Source organism: Limulus polyphemus, unplaced genomic scaffold, assembly GCF_000517525.1.
Source record: "Limulus polyphemus unplaced genomic scaffold, Limulus_polyphemus-2.1.2 Scaffold1332, whole genome shotgun sequence".
Classification (NCBI taxonomy): Eukaryota; Metazoa; Arthropoda; class Merostomata; order Xiphosura; family Limulidae; genus Limulus; species Limulus polyphemus.
In genome coordinates, this window is record NW_013666942.1 from 231,909 (window position 1) to 253,250 (window position 21,342).

General features: G+C 31.2%; 1 protein-coding gene across 2 annotated transcripts in view; it reads right to left on the reverse strand.

Annotated features, from left to right (window-relative positions):
* The window catches only part of LOC106463140 (actin-related protein 2/3 complex subunit 1A-like), a 22,442-nt gene extending 2,353 nt beyond the window's left edge, over positions 1–20,089 (reverse strand). The window contains exons 1-12 of one of the 2 annotated variants that reach the window (XM_013923122.2): positions 19,955–20,089; positions 14,944–15,020; positions 14,029–14,172; positions 12,907–13,058; positions 12,436–12,541; positions 10,439–10,556; positions 8,754–8,813; positions 7,447–7,553; positions 7,130–7,232; positions 5,656–5,731; positions 1,713–1,816; positions 1,196–1,379 (exon numbers count right to left, since the gene is read on the reverse strand). In XM_013923122.2, coding sequence (XP_013778576.1) covers positions 1,196–1,379; positions 1,713–1,816; positions 5,656–5,731; positions 7,130–7,232; positions 7,447–7,553; positions 8,754–8,813; positions 10,439–10,556; positions 12,436–12,541; positions 12,907–13,058; positions 14,029–14,095 — 1,077 coding nt within the window. In that variant the 5' untranslated portion in view covers positions 14,096–14,172; positions 14,944–15,020; positions 19,955–20,089. Of the gene's footprint in view, positions 1–1,195; positions 1,380–1,712; positions 1,817–5,655; positions 5,732–7,129; positions 7,233–7,446; positions 7,554–8,753; positions 8,814–10,438; positions 10,557–12,435; positions 12,542–12,906; positions 13,059–14,028; positions 14,173–14,911; positions 15,021–19,954 lie in introns of both variants that reach the window. The other variant, XM_013923123.2, reaches the window with a different exon arrangement.
* Positions 20,090–21,342: the final 1,253 nt, after the last annotated feature.

Consider the following 21,342-nt stretch of genomic DNA (forward strand, 5'->3'; position numbering starts at 1 on the left):
AACCCATAAGTTTTAGTGACACTCAATACTGAATGACAAAAGACTATTCAATTGTAGCTTTTCAAAAAATAGCCATTGGTAAGAGATTTGTTAAAACTTGTTACAAAAATAATCTAATCCTAGTTGGAAAATAAACAAAATTGTGAAGATGAAGAAAAATTAAGCTATTTCCAACAAATTGTTTTGTTATAACGCATAAAAAAATAATAAAAATCATCATGAAAAGAGATGCATAGATGCAATTTTTTATTCAAGACCAGTGTAGTCTTTGGTTTACAATTGGTTAAGTACCATTGCTGGGAATAAACTGTCAGCTCAATAATTGAAAAAAAGAAAAAAAAGGTTTTAAGACTTTTACTAGTTATTAGTTTAATATTTGCTATTGATGTCTAATGGTCTTATTAACATTATCATTTTTATGCTGTTTAATGCATAAGTTTTTCCATTCTTATGTATCTGTTCCAAAATATAAGATCAACTAGCACTTGTTCTGAAATCCAAGATTTTACATTTTTTAATAGTCAAACTTTACAAGTGTGCCCACTGAACTTTCCTGTTTACATTTATAACACTAAGAAAAAAAGAATACTTGAATTCAATTTTTTTTAAATGCTGGACAAAAATAGGGGGGTAACGAAGAGCTTTAAATTTTTTGAAAAATTTTACATGGCTCAAGAATTAAAAGTAAATGATGGAGTTTTGCAGACATGTTCTAGTGGTTCAGGATAAAGAAAAACGTTTGTAATTCTGGAAACAAATTAATAAGCATGCATATTTTGTGCATAAATCACATGAACAGATAAGACAACAGTTGTTTTATTTCTTCTTTTCCTTTTTTTACTACAAAACTACCATTTTGTCTGATAATACTGAAAATTCCAGTTCTCCTCTTCAATATTCACAAGCAGTTCACTTTATAATAAATACTCGTTAAACGAGAGAGAGAGAGAGAATGGTATAGGAGTGAAGATAAAATGTTCTTTGTGTTTAGCTAACATAAAAAACATTTGCCTCATTACTTTTTTTTTAAAGATCTCTTTCAAATATGTTAGAGGCATTAACTTAAATAAAATGGGTCTAAAACTTTTGATAATTAAAATACATATATAAAGTACACAATTTTTACACATAAATTTTGACCAGTAATTGAATTAAAAACTGTAAGATTTAAAAGTTCAAATAAGCATGTACCAACCTTCATGTCCCAAATGACCATTTTACCGTCCACACCGGTTGTGCAGAACTTTGTAATTCCCGTTTTGTTTCCAGAATAGATAGTTATATGTGTCACTGCATTTTGATGTACACTATCTAAAATAGTGTCACTGATGTTATCGTTTACACCACGCATGTCCATGTTTCGGAACTTTCTCATGGCGCTGCAAGACACAGAATAATGCTTTGTTTATTATCACTGCACCCCCCAAATTTTACTGTAGTTCACCCAAGTTCTTTCTCACAGTGATTTAAAAAATCATATTATCAATTTTAAAAACAGTATGATTTTTTTTAAATTGTTAAGAAAAGTTAAGAAAGCTCCACTGCCCCCCCCCCAAAGGGAGGGAAGCTGGAGCCAGGCCTGTATCACATTAATTATATTGATACTGATTTATTACTACTGCAATGAATAATTTACAAAAATTTTAAGAATGCACATAAACCGAACATATTATTTTACACTAAAACAATAATACAGATGGCAAATATCTTACCTAAATCCATCTACTTCCTGCTTTTGAGACTTGTCCAATTTGTCAACAAATCTCAACTGAATTTCACTGTCACATCGAAACAGCATAGGACAACAGTCATAGCCCTAATCAGATAGAAATTAAACAAACAGATATGTATTTTTGATATGAAATACTGTCTTTGGAAACAGAAATTAGAAGACTATTTTAAAAAAAAAACAAGAAAAACTGAACAATCAGTAAACCAACCGTTTCTTCAGCATAATTATAATATAACGCCTTTAGTGTAAGTACAAGACAAATTTGTACAAAAAAAACACTCATTTTGAGCATATACAACAGCACAAATAACTTAATTATCATTCACATCAATATTTTTACAACATCAGCAATTACTTAAAAATTGCTTAAATCTAAAATAAATTAATATCGTCACTGCTAAGAAGGGTTTTAATGTGTATAGTTTAATCCTACGCGTTCAACAATTCTAGTCATTTTATTTAACAAAAGGGAACAATTTATACTATTATAGAGCATAACATGTATTCATAATGAATAAAAAGTTCTAGCTTGGAATATTGTTTTACCCAATGAAATTATACTCATCCAAAATGTTTTTATATTTTCGTATGCCATAATGATCCATTTGAATAAATATGGACTCAAGTCAAAGGTCTGTCTTTGTGGTCATTCACTTTTAGAAAATATAATAAGGGAAAAGATGACCAACAGGAATAACCAGTGAGTATTGACCACATGCATGGGTGTGGTCCAACATATTAACCAAAAATGATGAAGGTGAGGAAAATTTGACACAGCTGGAACAGTTTGAAATCGTATGGATACACAGGTTTCTGGCATTCTTAGATTTCTTGATAGAATTGTAAAATAAATCCATCTCTAAACTTTGGATTGACAGACCTGAGGGAAGGCAGTTACTTAGTTAACAACATCGACCAATAACTCTCGTGCTACTCTTATCAGACCAAACAGTGTTATTTAACCGTCATTCATAGTACACCTATCGTCCCAAAGTCAGAAACATGTTCTTGCAACAATAAGCTACGTAACACGAACTCATGGATTAACACATTAACTAACCACTAGGTCATGCCCGGACCATTTTAACATAAATCAGTGAATGATATATTACATAAAATTTGATTTTTAGTGTATATTAGGTATAAAGAATAAAACCAAGCTGGCCAAGAACGATTCAGGATTAGCATTTGTGAATTTAAAAGTTATATTTATGAAAAATCAATAAGGAAGAAATTTTATGAAATCATATTATTCTGAATAATTTACGACCACATGATCAACATGTGAACAGAAAGGTGATAAGCATTCATGTAGCTCTATATTTTGCATAAGAATGAATTAAGTAATACTGCATAACTTATGAGAACTACTTTTTCTTTGAAAGAATTAAGTGGAGCTAATTGTCAAAGGTAGGGCCGGCATGGCCAGGTGGTTAGGGCGCTCGACTCATAATCTGAGGGTCGCGGGTTCGAATCTCCATCACACCAAACATGCCAACCTCCGCCTTTGCCTCGTCCCAAGTCCAGGATGAGAAGGGGGGGGGGGGGTTGGTCGCGGGGCTAGCAACTCCACCCCGTAAAAAAACAAGTAACTGCAACCACACCCACCGTTGGCGAGGTGTTGTTACGACCCTATGCTCCACTGGGAGTTTACAGGAATTAAAAAAAAAATTTGAAATCAAAGCATACTACTAATTTATTTCACACACGATACGCAGCTTTTCAAAGACATCTTGCAGACACACACACACACACTTATACATGTGCAAAAGGGTGTAACGATACTTTTTGCTAGTTTCACATTTTGAAAAGTGTATTTTAGTTTGTGGCAATATCACATTCAGTTCTAGATTCTGATATTTTTCAAACATGAAATAATACAATACTTTTAAACATATAAAACGAACTTAAACTTTAATTTCATGTCAAAATTGAAGCAAGATAGTTTTTAACACATTCTTAAAACTTCCTTCACCTCTACTAGGAACAGGTCTATAATTCTAGTGTTAGTGACATCTCAAATAAATTAAACAACCTTCAAGAGCCATGATTAATTTCTCCAACTTAACTGTTTAGCTTTTAGGTCATTTCTCATTTAGCATTCAACTAGAGGAATATTCATTAATTGCTACAGCTAGAGCCCTTTACATCTATTTTCTTCTTTATCCAAAGAGTTTCTATGCCATTTATTACTGTTCCAGGTGGCCAAATATTATTTGTATTTTAGTATATGTATTTGAAAGGTTTGTTTTTGAAAAAAGGTGGTCAAAGAAAAAGATACACTGCAGATTTAACGGCAATAGAAAAAGAAACATTTACAACAGGTTTAATGCAAAATATGGATTGTTTAAAATTTGTATCATTTTTAGTTCATACCAAATATGACAGCATAGCTACTTAGCAAGAATAAAGAAATACAATTACTTTGTAACTAATGGTAAAAAAAAATTCATAATAGTTATTTGTCCAGAACTCAAGAAAAATAAACAACAATGACACTTGATTGATTATGTCATGTTTCATCAAAAAATGTAGCATCACTGTATCAATCATGTGATTTTATTTACCCTGCACTCCCACGTAAAAAGTTTTAAATACAAACAAACTAAACTGCATACATAAATCTTCATGAAATCAGAACAGTTTGTTTGTTTGAATTATGCACAAAGCTACACAAGGGCTATCTGTGCTCTGCCCACCACGGGTATCGAAACCCGGTTTCTAGCGTTGAAAGTCCGTAGACATACCGCTGTGCCACTGGGGGGCGAAATCAGAACAGAATATACAAAAAGTTATTTTCTTTAATATTCCCAAAATATATCTGTGGATACTAATTATGTGAGTTATTACTTCAGAAAGTAGAGAGAGAAAATTAGGAATTTTTTTGTTAAACCTCAAAGTGTTTAAATATACAGCAAGTTAAACCTGAACATTTCAATATTCTTAAATTTTTTTCAACTGATATAAAACAAGTTTATATTAAAAAGATAAAATTAGTCCTTGCATTAACCTCTAAAGAACTAAAATATCCATCATCTCTCAAACGAATTAAAGACATGCATTTTATTAAAATTCTCTGTTCCTTTCATAACAATCTTCCTTATTTCCTACAATTATCATGGAATTATTTAACCTTCTCTTATACACTAGGCTAACTTAAGTAACCTAATCCTACTTACATCTTAATCATACCTAACCACTAAAGAGCAATTTAAGAATATAACAGCCTGCTTAGGGGAGAAAACCAATATTTTCATCACAGCTCAATGTAATCTTGGAATAAGGAAGAAAGAAAGGAAGCACAAGGTAGTTGTAAAGACTTGTTGAATTCAATTTATATGCCAAAATAAAATGTCAGTGTTATCCGACATGTCTCTCTCATCACTACAAACTAGAATAGAAGTACTGAAAAAGAGATAATGTTCAGAATTTATCCTGGCCAATTTTAAAAAAAAAAAGTTGGAAATTTCCCTGTAATATCATTAAGAGCCGCAATAAAAACAATTATATTAAAAATACATACTAAAGATGAAAACGTGACTTTCTTCCAAATGCATACTGGTGATATGGAGGACCATCTGGCTCCACAGTTCAGTTTAACAGTAGGAATTAAATCACAAAATTTGACAGAAATGCATAGGTAAGACGTAAAAACATATATAACGTAAGAGTTAATGTCATATACTTCATGTAAGTAGATGCAGTAATTAGAAATAAACATTACTTTTCATGCAAATTTATAACTGAGAATGCTGTATACATCCTAAGTACTCTTTGAATTAAGTGTACTTGGTAAAGATTTCAGGCCTGCAATACATTTGTTACATTACAAAACAAAGACCTACAGATATTGCTGTAAGACTTGTTGCTCAGAGTTATATACTACTATAACCAAACATAATAAATAAATTACATAACCTTACAGCAGCTAAAATTGTAGTCGGTGAAGCCCACAAACATGTCAGGTATGGAAGGAACTGCGTCTTTATAGAGGAAAACCTTTCAATGATAAGGAAAAAAAAGAGATTTTACCATTTCATTAATTCAAAAAAATATGTTAAATTTAAGAAAAATGTATATTAACCCTTTATCATCTCCACCCATACATTTACTTCAATTCTGGTAATGTAAAAACCCTTCCACGGATTATATAGGGGTTAAAAAAAAACATTACAGAACTGATGTTACCAATATGACAATGTTTTTTTGAGCTACATAATGAGGTATTTGAGCTGTGTCCACCATACATACTGAAATACAAACGTTTAACATCATAAATCCAGAGACTTACCACCGAGCCACTGGGGGGCTTCTATAGGCGAAGAGTACTGCTTAGCAATTAGCAAATATATCAGATGGGAAAAGACATTTTTTTCTTAAACACTGCACCGATTAGAGATTATAACACTGAACATTATAACATGAAGGGTGATTTATTGATAAACTCACACCTTCTAACTTAATAACATATTTTTATGTAATATGTATTTGGATGGTATAAACAAAATTATACTTGCTATTGTAGTAATAGTACATTGCACAAAAGAATAGTATAAACAAAGTTTTACTTGCTATTGTAGTATTTTTAATAGTAATAAATTCTTGTTATAATGTAAAAATAAAATGACAAGAATACTAGACAGATTTTTGACTGTAATGAATGATGTGCATATAAACAGGGATTATTTTAATACATTACAATAAACAAGTAATATAATTTTTAAATACATGATGATAAACTATAATTTTAAAGGATAATAACTTCAGAGCACTCGGTATCAACCATACTATTTGTTATAAATCATGACTTTCATGCAACGTACTATTACTACAATAGCAAGTATAACTTTGTTTATACCATCCTTTCATGCAACGTACTATTACTACAATAGCAAGTATAACTTTGTTTATACCATTCTTTCATGCAACGTAATATTACTACAATAGCAAGTATAACTTTGTTTATACCATCCTTTCATGCAACGTACCATTACTACAATAGCAAGTATAACTTTGTTTATACCATTCTTTTGTGCAATGTACTATTACTACAATAGCAAGTATAACTTTGTTTATACCATTCTTTTGTGCAATGTACTATTACTACAATAGCAAGTATAACTTTGTTTATACCATCCTTTCATGCAACGTACCATTACTACAATAGCAAGTATAACTTTGTTTATACCATTCTTTTGTGCAACGTACTATTACTACAATAGCAAGTATAACTTTGTTTATACCATCCTTTTGTGCAATGTACTATTACTACAATAGCAAGTATAACTTTGTTTATACCATCCTTTCATGCAACGTACTATTACTACAATAGCAAGTACAACTTTGTTTATACCATCCTTTCATGCAACGTAATATTATATGAACATCAATACTCACCCTAGTTCCCTTGTTGCATCAACTACCGAGATACTGCTATTGTGGCCCACCCATGCCAGCCTGTTCCCATCAGCTGAAAAACTAACACTATGAACCCAGCCACCTAAAGAGACAATAAACATACATAGATGATATTAATATTATGTTAAATTACAGGTCACGTTAACTTCTGAGCTACTAACATCTTTTCAAACAATAATGTGACAAGTAACTGTGAATCAATACTATGCAACATTTTCCTACATCACCTGAAATACAATTTATATATTTTTTTAACTTTACAAACAGTTAAAATACGTACAAAAAATATGACTTACTTCCCCCACTTGAAAATTCTGCCATCATATTACCAAGCGGCATTTTAGCTCCCCAAGGAGTTGGTTCTGGTTTCTTTTCTATTTCTTTAATATATGCTGAAAAAATTCTATACAGAAAGGAATAAACACAATTATTTTGAATAAATGTGAGTAAAAATTTCAGAATCAACGTATTTCATATCTAAGTTTGAGGAATGGTTAATGAAAAAAAAACAAACAAAGTGAGATGCTGTAAACAAGATAAGGAATTTTAACAATTCTGAAAATCTGACTGTAGAGAAGTAAATTATGAATATTTCACACATTTGTTTGAACTTGAATAGAATGACAAAATATACAATAAGACCAACTCATGTGTTGTGAGTCGGTATAAAAATATTCTGATAACTTATAACCAGCAAGAACCAAAAAGGAGAGTTCATGCAAGTAAGAACTGACATTGATCTTATAATAGTTACAAAGAAATTTGGAAGAGTCAAAGGCAAAGGTTTAACTTCTTTTAAGATGTTATTTATATTTTATATGTTTCTCAAAGCATTAGATTCATGACTTTGTACATACAACTTTCTAAAACTGTTCCCAGTACCAAACCTTATATAAGACTGGTATTTAACTGTTATTTATTCTGTCTTGTAAACAGCCAAATATCCAAACTGTTACATGTTCTTTTATCTCTTGTAAACAGTCAAATGTCCAAAGTTAACTGTTACTTGTTCTTTTATCTCTTGTAAACAGCCAAATGTCCAAAGTTAACTGTTACTTGTTCTTTTATGTCTTGTAAACAGCCAAATATCCAGAGTTAACTGTTAATTGTTCTTTTATGTCTTGTAAACAGCCAAATGTCCAAAGTTAACTGTTACTTGTTCTTTTATGTCTTGTAAACAGCCAAATATCCAAAGTTAACTGTTACTTGTTCTTTTTTGTCTTGTAAACAACAAAATAACCAAAGTTTACCATGACTTGTTCTTTTCTGTCTTTGTAAACAACAAAATAACCAAAGTTTACTGTGACTTGTTCTTTTCTGTCTTTGTAAACAACAAAATAACCAAAGTTTACTGTGACTTGTTCTTTTCTGTCTTTGTAAACAACAAAATAACCAAAGTTTACTGTGACTTGTTCTTTTCTGTCTTTGTAAACAACAAAATAACCAAAGTTTACTGTGACTTGTTCTTTTCTGTCTTTGTAAACAACAAAATAACCAAAGTTTACCGTGACTTGTTCTTTTCTGTCTTTGTAAACAACAAAATAACTAAAGTTAACTGTTACTTTTTCTATTATGTTTTGATAGATAGATAATGGAATCTTACCTAGCTTTAAAGTCTGTTGATCCACAAGCTAATAAAATATTATTTGGGTGCCAGTCAATACTACAAGGGCAGGAAAAGAAAGTTTCTAGATTTGAAATTCTATACTTGACTGTATTTTACAAATTACAAAAAAAAAGACTTACTACGGAACAGAAAAGAATTATTTATAGAACATTTTATGAAAAGTTATGTTTAAAAAGAAACCACATAACAACCGATATATATTTTTAAGAACCATTGTCCCTTTAATATAATTCATTAAATATTTTTTTTTTGTAAAGCACAAAGCTATCTATGCCAGGTAGAGCTCTGAATTTTAGAGTTACCAGCCCTCATGCTTACAGCTGGGCCACCAGGAGGCACATTGTTTAAAACTTTCCTTTCTTTGGGAGGTATAGATTTATGTTCAGGTATTGCATATTTGAAAGTCAAATGGGCTGAATTAGTTAAATGGATTAATATAATTGCAATATATTAAGTTAGTTTTCTATTAGAATTACATATATACAATATAACTTTTTGTTAGTTTTAAAGGCTCTATGGTGTTTTAATTTTATGCTGATCTTAAGCACAAGGAAACACACAAGGCTTAAGCTTAGACTTTTTGGCATCTAACTGAGAATAATTGACACAGTTAGTGACAATAAAATGGGATTCATTGGTCATTTACAGCACACCTGTTACAATAACACTCACGGTCCTTTACATCACAAAAAAATTAATCGTTACATTGTTGTTCACCTTTATTCAACATTTAATCATCAGTTGTTTCTGCAAATATGTAAAGATTACACAAAATATTTACCAAGCTGTACTTTACACGGAATTTAATATACTACTTAATACTCCTGACCGTCTTCATTAATTACCCGTTTCTTTAAAGATGTTTGTTTTAATTAACATGATAAATTCATCATGTTTAAAGGCTATTAATTACTGGTAAACATTTCAAGGTTACTCGCTGATAGGCATCTCAATCTTATACTTGCCTGTGCTGAAATAATGGTATGTTCTTGTTCATATATGTGCTATGTCAATGTTGATAACCCACTTAGCTGTGTATAAAAAGTACAACTATGAAGCACATATACTACTGATGATCAACGTATAACAAGGTGTTTTGAAACAGGTTTTTTTTTTCTATGTTTATTTTGAATTTCGTGCAAAGCTACACAAAGGCTATCTGAAATAGCTGTCCTAATTTAGCAGCTATAGACTAGAGGTAAGGCAGCTAGTCAACACCACCCACCGCCATCTCTTGAGCAACTCTTTTACCAAAGAACAGTGAGACTGACTGACACATTGTAAGGCTCCCATTAGCTGAAAAGGCGAGCAAGTTCAGAGTGATGGGGTTTCGAACCTGTGACCTGCAGATTGCAAGTCGAGCATCCTAACCACCAGGCCATGCTGGGCCTTGAAATATGTACTGCAGTAGGAATACTAAGCCTATAACATGGTGCTTTGTAACAGGTACTGCAGTAGGAAAGCTAATCCTATAACATGGTGCTTTGAAAACAAGTATTATTGCATCAATACAAAAAAAACAACAACAAATCTTGATGATAAGTATACAGAAAATTATATTTCAAATAATACCTCATTTAGTGATTTAAGTGTTTTGTAAAATTTTTTAATCCATTACAGCAAGGTAATTTTGCTTAAAACAAAATACTACAATCTCAGACCTTGTGACCGTTGATCTAATTGGCTTCTTGATGTGCTTGCTCACCCACCAATCATTGTCTTCCTCAAAATAACACACGGATATCAGCCGAGCTCCGCTGCCTACTGCAAACTTATTTTCTGTTAATGTAAGACATACAGTTACAAACAAGAATCTACGTATAACGTAAGGCTACTTTTATTAAGACAACAAATGACCGTCATGTTTTTCAACATGAAAACAATTATACAGTTCATGTAACAAAACAAAAACAGTGTGTATATATATACCCATAATTATGACCTATATAATTCTTAAATCAGGTTATACATAGATTCAAGTACTTTCAGTGGAAAGTAACAAAAAACAGGAACACTTTCAAGCAGTAACAACAAACCACAAGCAGCACTGAATGAAAAGCAAATAATCACTACATAACTTTCAGAGCAGAGTAGCTTCAATACACGAGGAAAAACTGAAGAGGATCGCCAATACTTGACACGTAAAAGATTCCCACTTTCAACAAATTGTATTAAATGGATTTTATTCCTTTTTATGCATTATCTTCAAACACTAGTTAAAAAAGTGTATTGTAATACAACAAACACTATACGTGAAATTTATAAATACTGTATATGTTAATAAAGGCCATCTTCTAAACCAATTGCTATGATAGTTTTACTCGATCAGAGTGTGTACAACCATGACAAACCACTTGAAGTGGTTTGTTAGGAGCTAATAGTACAAACTTGTTTCATGTTATTTGCAACTGCAAGTTACAAGGATACAGAAAACAGATTTGACTGAAGTCCTTCGAACATTATGCCTTCTTATAATACACAATTTTACCTTTAAAAAATCACATTAAGTTTAAAATCTCGATGGTCACAATATCTGTTAAAACAGCTGAATTTAGACCTGATCATGTTGAGGTTGTCACTGTCAATAACTCAAATACTTTCAAACACACAAGAAGGCAGCCTACAAGGTATGGGTAGGTGGAGATACGTTAAACACAAACCCACGCCATTAGTTCCAGACTGGAGGTCTTAAACACATGAAAACTACATAAGAAGATAAACTCCTAACATTTATCGAGTAGCAAAGCCACATAATAGTAGTAAAACAAAAAGTATGAACAGAAAACAAGGAAGTACACAAGTATTACAAAGACATCAAGTTTGCAATATGAATAACTTATCTTATACGAGTCATCAAGTAGGTTATGCAGAATGATCTCAAAGGAAAAAAAAAAACTCTTATAAAATTCTGCATTAAATCTTTACCAATAGAGAGTTCTTTGCCAAGAAAAGTAATCTGTCAATTAAAAGAAAGACATACAAGTGTCTCTGCTGGTTTCTTAAGAGACTTAATCCCTCTTCTCAAACAAAAACAATATCTACATTACTACTTAGCTAATTCTACAGAGTTCAACCACTTTCAATAGTAGATAAAATTGATTTGAGCACTAAAGTGATATTTCAGAACAGTCCATAACACTTTATTAAGAGAGTGGTGTATCATACATAATTTTGTTACACAAGAAGGAAGTTGAATTCGTTTTCGTTTTCTCCTGGCACCCAAATAACACCCTACTGGATTATACGTATAGTGTAATTCAAACACTTCATACAAAGTATTTGATTATACTTTTAACTTACATTGATCACTAAAAATGGTAAAGATCTTCAATTAAAATACATTCAAATTGTCCCACTAGTTTGGGAACTGAAAGTCACAAACTGTAAGGGATGCTACTGTTACTTGTGCACCTTGTCTTACTAGCTTGGAACTGAAAGTCACAAACTGTAAGGGATGCTACTGTTACTTGTGCACCTTGTCTTACTAGCTTGGAACTGAAAGTCACAAACTGTAAGGGATGCTACTGTTACTTGTGCACCTTGTCTTACTAGCTTGGAACTGAAAGTCACAACTGTAAGGGATGCTACTTTTACTTGTGCACCTTTCATAATAAAACTTTTTATGCAAGGTGGTGGCTATTTTAAACCTAAAAATTACCTAGTGGAGACCACCGTACACAGGTGGCAGCTCTATTGATTCTTAGAAGTACTAAGGTTGGTTTCCATTTTCCATCAACTTGTGTCCAAACATAAGCATTTCTATCCTGTAGACATTAAAAAAAAACATGAGTTGATCAGACAGTTTTATGTTTTGATAATTGCAACTCAGAAGCCTACTTACAGCCAATACAACGTTTCTACCTATTTTCATACTTAAAGCTTGTTTTTTTCCGCTATTAATTTCAGTATTTAAGAATACCATAATACATTCTGTTAAAACCATTTATCAATAAATACTTCAAAATTCTTTAGACTTTGACATTATATAGAATGTACTTGACCATAGGATTATGGTTAATGCACGAGATAAATTCTAAAATGTTCATTACTGCTTACAAATATTATTCTGAACAAGAGCTTGGCAGAAAATAAATAAACTTATAGCTTAGAAGTGTGTGACTGAACTTACGGCTGAACATGTGACAATGCGGTTCGTGTTGGGTGCCCAGTCAATGCTGGTTATTCGAAGATCGTGTTGTGTCAACACATCTTTTAGTAACCACTTGCTTCCGTCTCTTTCAAAAATGTGTACTTCGTTGTTGTTAGGGGATAGTGCTAACTCTGCTCACAAAAAAAAGTTTCAAATTTAAATGCACATTTATCTTTAAATGCAACTAGATAAGATTTTCTGTATCATAGTTATCACCACATTTATGGCTCAAGTATAGATATTCAAGACTCGATGGCCTATCTCTTCACTGAAAAGTTCAAAGTACTTATTTAATTCCTTAGTTTATACAAGCACTAGAAACTTTTGTGACACAGAAAAAGTTCAGTTTCTCTTTGCTGCCCACAGGTTGTACATTTATAAATACATGATACAGCTGTCACCTAATTAAATTTAAGACCTTTTAAGACCAGTTCTTGGAAAATGCAAAGACCTATTATTACAGCAAATTGACCAAAAGATAAAAATGTTGATAAAATAGAATGATTCAAATACTATTTTTAAGATATTTTTTCAACTTTTAATGGACTTACAATGAATACCAATGTGCTTAACAATCACGTGTTTCTCATCTACTAACATGAAATGTTCTATTACTATTATATATGCATGTCCACTGAGAGTGTAAACATTTCATTTTGGTTTGTAACTGACTTAAGACTTTTTAAGACCCTTAGCAATGTATTTAAGATTTTAAAGAAGTAGAAAATACCAAAACTGGCACATGAAATACAGAAAATCCCCACTCCTATGGGCCCAAGCTCCGAATCCAGTAATGATTGAAAACCCCATAGCAAATGTAACAATACAGTAGTTTATGTGTATCAGCATGTGTACCAAGGACTAAGGTATAAAAGATTATATCTACTAAAAGATCAAGGCCATCACATATACAAAAGTCATAAGTTAACTATGGAATTGTATTTTCTTTGTGTTTGTGTGCTGAATTTATCCCTCAAATTGGTCCTACTTTTATTGGAGGGCAGTGTATTTTAGGTTCAAAGCAATTAAATATTTTCGTCTATGCTATTTTCTAGCAGTTCATTCATGCAATCGTCTAGTAATACTTAATAATATACTCACGAGTTCTGTCCTTGTTCCATGCATGACAGGTTATAGGCTCTACACTAAAACTGTGAATTTCCATCATCAGGGCTTGTGACCAATAGCAAGTGCTAATGATGCTTTAATATGCAGAATACAATTCTTCAGAAATAATGTTGTGATCTAAAATAGTATAGATCATACTTTTATTACATGCAAAGATATTCTAACACATATTCATGAGTCATTATACTTACTTAAATATGCTATACACAATCTTCCAATTTATCAAATGTTATCAGTTACATTATAATTTCTAAAAGACTTTGGCCTCAAACACCATCAAAGAATATTAGGAAAGCAAGATTTTAAGGCTTTTTTTTTATTTAATCGAGTATCTGCAAGTTAAGTATACTGACAGTCTTGTATGTTATAAAGCACAATGATGACTGAAATTCAAATTCATTTACTTCAAGATATTAGAAAGTACATGAATTGGATCAGGGTATTATTGACAAAGTTTCTTGTTTTACTAGTTGAACATAGATGTTTTACAAAATGCACAGTAAACAATTACCATTAACAAAATTTTAAAACAAATTTTAATATTTATGTAAATTAGATTATTACACTGATACATATTTTTGATGTTTTATAGGATGATGGATGAATCTTTTTTTTTAATTTGGTAATAATCTAATAGTAACATTTCAGTTTTGTAGTTCATTTAACATATTCAAACATACATTTATCATTTCATACACTGCTAGTAAGTTAAGTCTCTTATGAACAACACTAGTACCATAGCCTAAACTTTGGTCATAGTATTAAAATATTTGTTCAATATTTTTGAAGTGTGTCACTCATCCAGAAGTCTCTGGAAAATTGTTTAAAATGATTCATATAAGTTTAAAAATATTACACCAAGAATCAGTTGGCCAACGCTAACATAACCTTTAGGAGCCAAAATGATGTCACTGAGATTGCTGGAATATCAACTCATCCTTCTGCTGCTGGGCTTCAAATTATTGCTAGAGAAAAAGTTTAAAATACAATTAATATATTTTGCTAAAAGGAGGAAAAAAAAATGTAAAAATCTCAATAAAGATGAACTGCTAAGTTCACCTAGTTTTGTTATTAATATCTACTTTTGCTCAAAGCAAGTTACCCACATTGATAAGCTTAATAGATTAGTTACTTAGCAGCGACTGATAAACAAAGAAATTGTTTACAACCCGTACATGGCTTTTGTTACAGGTATTACACCTTTGAAGATTTGTAAAAATACATAAAAAATTATTGAAATGTGACTTTAAAATCTCAGTTTTATATGATATTCTGATGGATTTGTAAACTAATGTTCAAATATCTGTTATACCAGCAACTTTGAGAATTCTTAACTTGTGTTCGCACCACATTTTATTGAAGCACTAGTCTTTATCATTCTGTGTTATTAATCTAAACCATTATTTAACAAATATTTGTGTCTGTCCAATTGTAACTGTCACCCCTTATCTTCCCCATGTGTTGAACAGGTAAGTCAACTAGTATACATTTTTACTGATATACAGTTATTTTACTTATTAATATTTTCAGAGGGAGCAATCCTTGACATTAGTGACAGTGTTCGGTAAACCCATGGAATTTCACGATAAACTTCAAGTGTGGTGGCAACAAAATAACTTATTATTTTCTTAATTTGTTTCTGTGAATAATTTCAAGGATTAATGTTTTAAAGAAAAATTAAATTGCTAATAGATAATTAGAATATTTAATGACACAAACACCTCAACTTGTTCAGTTTACAATATCATTTACTGGATTGCTTTAACAAGTGATCTCAGAAGCCGCACACGATTTTTTTTCCATATATGCGTCATTTTACGAGGAAAGGCCCCAAAAAAACCATACAGGTAGGTAAACATCACAAATATAATTTCCATTAATAAGTTCTAAAGTATATTTTAATATTTTACATGGATCATTGGAAATATTGATTACTTACTATTTAGTAGATTTTACACTGTATTAGTTGAATTAATAAAACATTTTAATTGAATGTGCTTCAAAACCAGAACTAACACACACATATGCACTGTCACACAGCATTTAGTTTTACCTTGAAATATTGTGTGTTTTAATATTGGAAGAGAGAGTGAAATTATTTTAAATTTACTATATATTTGACAAAGAGTATTAGATTCTTCTTTGCTAGCATTAAACAATAACATATTCTCTCTTTATATATATATATACGAGTATTATTTGCTTTTGCCTTTCTCTGAAAGTTGAATATCACACGTGGAAAATGTGAGAAAGTTTATGACTCGGGTTTAACTTGGAAAGCTGCCTATAGTTTTATAATTTCACCACAAATATTTAATCAATATAAAACTTAATCTAAGTTATAACCTTGTTTTGTTCATTGTTCATGTAATAATGCCTCTTTAAGTGGAAGAATATTTTCAGAATAGATGAAAGCATATATCCTGGTGTTGTCTTGATTATTGCATTTATGGCAGCATTTTTTTTTCCAGTGGACTTGATTTCCTAATTGAGGTATTTTCAACCTATACGATACCTTATGTTACACAAGGGGTGAATAGTCACATTAACGACCCATATATACTTTCTGATAAATTTTCCGGTAAGGAAATTCATTATGCTGTTTAAGGTTTGGCAAAAATGGTGATTCATTTGTTAATTTCTTTTCTTCATCAAAATGTGAACTTCATTAAAGACAGAGTAGAGATCTAATATATTCTTTGATTCACTACTCCCTCTGCAACAGACTAGTTTCACCGAATTAACGACCCATCAGTGTTCCTTGAAAGAGCAAAACAAGTAAGTGAAGTAAGCCTCATATAGTGATAAAATGTTAGTAATTTGTCTGATTTAGATGTATAGTAATTTATTCACCATTAACAACCTAAAATAGTTTAGGTGTTTGGATAATATGCAACATGCCATCACAATTAATCATCTGTTATTATTGAGTGAACAGATAAAAACCCAGTAAGTTACTTGCCCAACTAAAACAGCTAAAAAGACTAAGAAAATTTCAAGATCCATGATTTGACCCAAATTTTCAAAACTATCAGATTGTTCTCTGCAGGAGCTTGGTTTAGTCACTTTTCCATGAAACCATAAATTGATTCTCCCACTACGTTATTCACTCTACACTGAAATAAATATATTATAATCTGCTCTATTTAATACTATTTAAACTTTGTCTGTAGTCGTTTTCAAAGCTGAGCTTCTTTATTAGTTGTTCAGATCACAATCTGTGAGATCATAAAAATAGTGAAAATAAAAGCACCAATAAAATAGCTGAAAAATAAAAACATGGATAATTATATTTTTAAGATATGAATACTTTCCTAGCAAATGTAAACATATACCTTGGGATGATGAGAAAAATTCTAAAAACAATGATAAATGTGTTGTTGTTTACAGGTAAAAACCCCAAGGAACTGGCAAATGTAAATATATACTTTGGGATGGTGAGAAAAATTCTAAAAACAATGATAAATGTGTTGTTGTTTACAGGTAAAAACCCCAAGGAACTGGCAAATGTAAATATATACTTTGGGATGGTGAGAAAAATTCTAAAAACAATGATAAATGTGTTGTTGTTTACAGGTAAAAATCCCAAGGAACTGGCCAATGTAAATATATACTTTGGGAATGGTGAGAAAAATTCTAAAAAATTATTTGTAAAGACCCCAAGGAAATGAGCAGAAATTAAAGCTTTTTTAATTTTTTCTTTATAAATTGTATGAAATAAACATTGCAGAATGGAAAACTATATATTATAAAATATTCTTGAGTTGAAAACTGAAATTATCATTTTTTATTGAAATTTGATATGTGAGACAATAGGTGTCAAATCAAACCCAGAAAAGTGCTCTGTGGTCCAGAAAGAGTTAGAACTGCCAAAAGTGTAGAAGAAAATCTATACATGAAATAGTCCCATTCTTGGGCACACACAATCAAGTATGAGACTCATCAGTATTGGAATCATGATGGTACAATGATAAGAAAATGTTCATGAGGAAATACTGTCACAATGAGACAAATATTTACTAGTTAAATTGTACAAATGTGCCAGAAACCATCTTTGCAATTTAAAGTTGCATTGATTTTACAGCATAAAATGGGCCACATGGAAACAGTTGCCATCTCTCATTTGAATGTGGATACTCTGGAAGTAAAATTTCCATTACTCATAAGAACGTGTTGACACTAGTGTTCCCTCTAATCTGTGCAGTTGCACACTTAATTATTCCAGCCGTGTACATCCTCAACATGTTGACGGCCTTAATTATCCTGGCAGTTCATAGGCTTAAAGCCCAAATAACCAACTGGTAGCATTGCAAAGCAGCCTAATGATTCAATAGGATTGATAGTCTAAAAATAACACACCCCACCCAAAAAAAAAGATGGTAGTGCACATTGCATTGATACTGGTCCACATAAAAAAATTCATTCCCCACATGGATTGAAAAAACTAAAGGGAACATTGTTTAACACAATTAGTTAAGGTAAAGCTCATCAATACTGGACTACTGGTGGTAGTTGTAAAGTTCAAAAATTTATGAGAGCCTATTCTTTGAGTTTTCAATTAAAAGCCAAACATGTTTTGGTGACGGTAAACAAATAAATTGACCAAGACTGTGTTGTGCTAACCGTGGGAGACTGTGGTGGGAATCAGCAGCAAAATGTCTAAAATTTTCACAGTTTGCACCAGATTACTTAAGGCATGGATAAAGAAAGTTATGTATGATCCAGAGCTGTTATGTTAATTTGTAAAATCAATTTGCATAGTATCCTTATTAAAGATTCTATGAAAAGTAGCAAAATTGTCAATGTTATACATAAAATTTAATTGAAAACTATCTTGTGAAACTTATTTCAATCAAGTGTAACATGTATGGCTGACCTCACTAAAGCAAGTCTCCCCAATGGCCAACCTACAAAAGGGGGTGGGTGGGAAGCTTTTGAAGAGAACAAACCATATATAACTGGTTCTTACAAGTAGAAAGATAACTTATGAGAATTTAGCATAGAACTTGAGGGAAGTCAGAGATAATAGATATACTTTTAAACCTCTATGGTGTGATAAATACTTAAGACTTGTGTAGAGTATGTACAGTTCTGATAAAAAAGCTATTTAAATCCCGTGACAAACTATAGGAAAAGTTATGATTCAAGAGTAACTAATTGTTTATTTATTTCAAAACACTAAAATGGACAAAAAAATTAATTAAGCATATGAATCTTATTGACTGACAACAATATGACTATTATAATTAGATGCATAACTATATATCAACAATACAAACATAATCACTATGTGCAATAAGATTAGAAGATTCAATGTTTGGAAAACACAGGCACAGCTTTACTTAAATGTAGTATTATTTTTCTAATAGAATAGTCTGGCTGTGGAATAGTTTTCCTTGAGGCTTGGTAAAAACTGCAACAATGAAAGCCATATGAGGAGATTAGAGATAAGGGTTAGTAATTTGAAAAAGGTTAGTAGTATTAGTAGAAAATGGGATAGTCTAGAGTAGTAATAGTTTTATTTTCATTTTCAAATTAAATGGAAATTTTTTTATGACATATAACAGATACTGTACTGTACTATTACAAATGAACAATAATATTAATATAGTAGCAATTATCGAAATTGTGGCATAGATACAGCCAGACTGTAAAACATTTCATATTACATTAACAACAACATTAGTCCATCATACTCAATAGAATTAATACTATAATATGTGTATACATATAAATTATATTAAAATATAATATCACTATGGCAGTAGCCTAGGCAGTACACTGTACAGGATTACGATAGGTTTAGTCAAAGATATATATTATTTGTATTTCTTTCATTAACCTGTACATTATAACACAAGTCACTTGACTATCATCTCAATCATGCATATATTCTTACCTTTTCGAATTGTAAAGGATAATTTTCACTTTCCTAAATAAATTACAGTCTTATTTGTAAATTCTGTCAGCAACCATCGCCAACCGGAAGTACCAGTGTGATACGAAAAACAGCCTCTCTTCCACCGATTTATATATTAAATCATACAAATTTATTGATAAACTTAATCTTCAATGATAAAAAATATTGATAACTTAAAGATATTATTTTAAATATTTTAAGCCATTTTATTTATTATGTGGAATGAAAATGGCAAGTTTTGGTACAATTCAATTAATTTATTTACGTATTCAAACCAAAGTCTGAAGCATACGCATTTTATAAATCAACATAAAAATATATTTCATCAGTATGAATTGCAAGTATGTGCAAAATTAGTATAATTTTTGAATTGCTGCAGACGTATAGAGGTTTATGATCTATTTGATAGAATTAACTACTCTAGCTTGAATTTTATTCTGATAAGTAATCGATTACGTTTTATGTATAATAAAATAAGATTTAAGAGTCTTGTAGTACAAGATGCTAATATATGCGTGTTACACAGTTTATATATATCAGGCTCATACGCAGAATGTTTGAAAGGAGAGTTCAAATTCGTGTAATCAAAAGCCAACAGATTGTGCGAAGCACAATCAGCAACCAAGTACTACGGGGCCTGGAACAGGCGATTATTTTAAGCCAAAAAATACTAATGCTTCATCAGAAGAATGTTGACTATGTAGAAAACGTTAAATACCATAAGTAGCTGCGCTACAACTATATAAGTATAATTTTTTAGATTACAAAAATAGGGGGTTCGGGCGAAAGTCCTCCCGCGTACATGCCTGTGTGTTGCGAATTATTCTTTCATCTCAGTTTGGAAACACAGAGAGTTGCTCAAGTAAGAAATATAACTTCTCCTTACTTTAGCAGCAAACAGGATCTAATTGTTTATTAAACCCGTTCTCTTGTATGAATAATAAATGTAATTTCATACATTATGTCCCAGAATAGACAGCTGTCTTTTCTATCGGTGAATTGTGTAATTGTGTAATAAGTTAACGTTCGTTCGTTATAGTGTTTGTTTTAGCGCGAATATTGAAATTAAGTGTATCGTAAAGTTATATTCGAAAAGAATAAACAAGTTTTATTAAGTAAGGACTTGTGTCGCTAAAGTTTCGTCGGAACGAAGTTACGGAAAGTTAATTAACAAACGGAGACGTAACAATACTCTGGAATTCTATATTCGTTGGACCTTTTATTTATTTGATAATGCTCATTTACACTGCTGGAAATCCGTGCACTGGAGAATACCACAATGTTTCCCAATAATTAGAAGCTAATCCACTTATCACATTTATATAAATACCGAGGATGCACGAAGTACCAATGCACACAAATTAAAC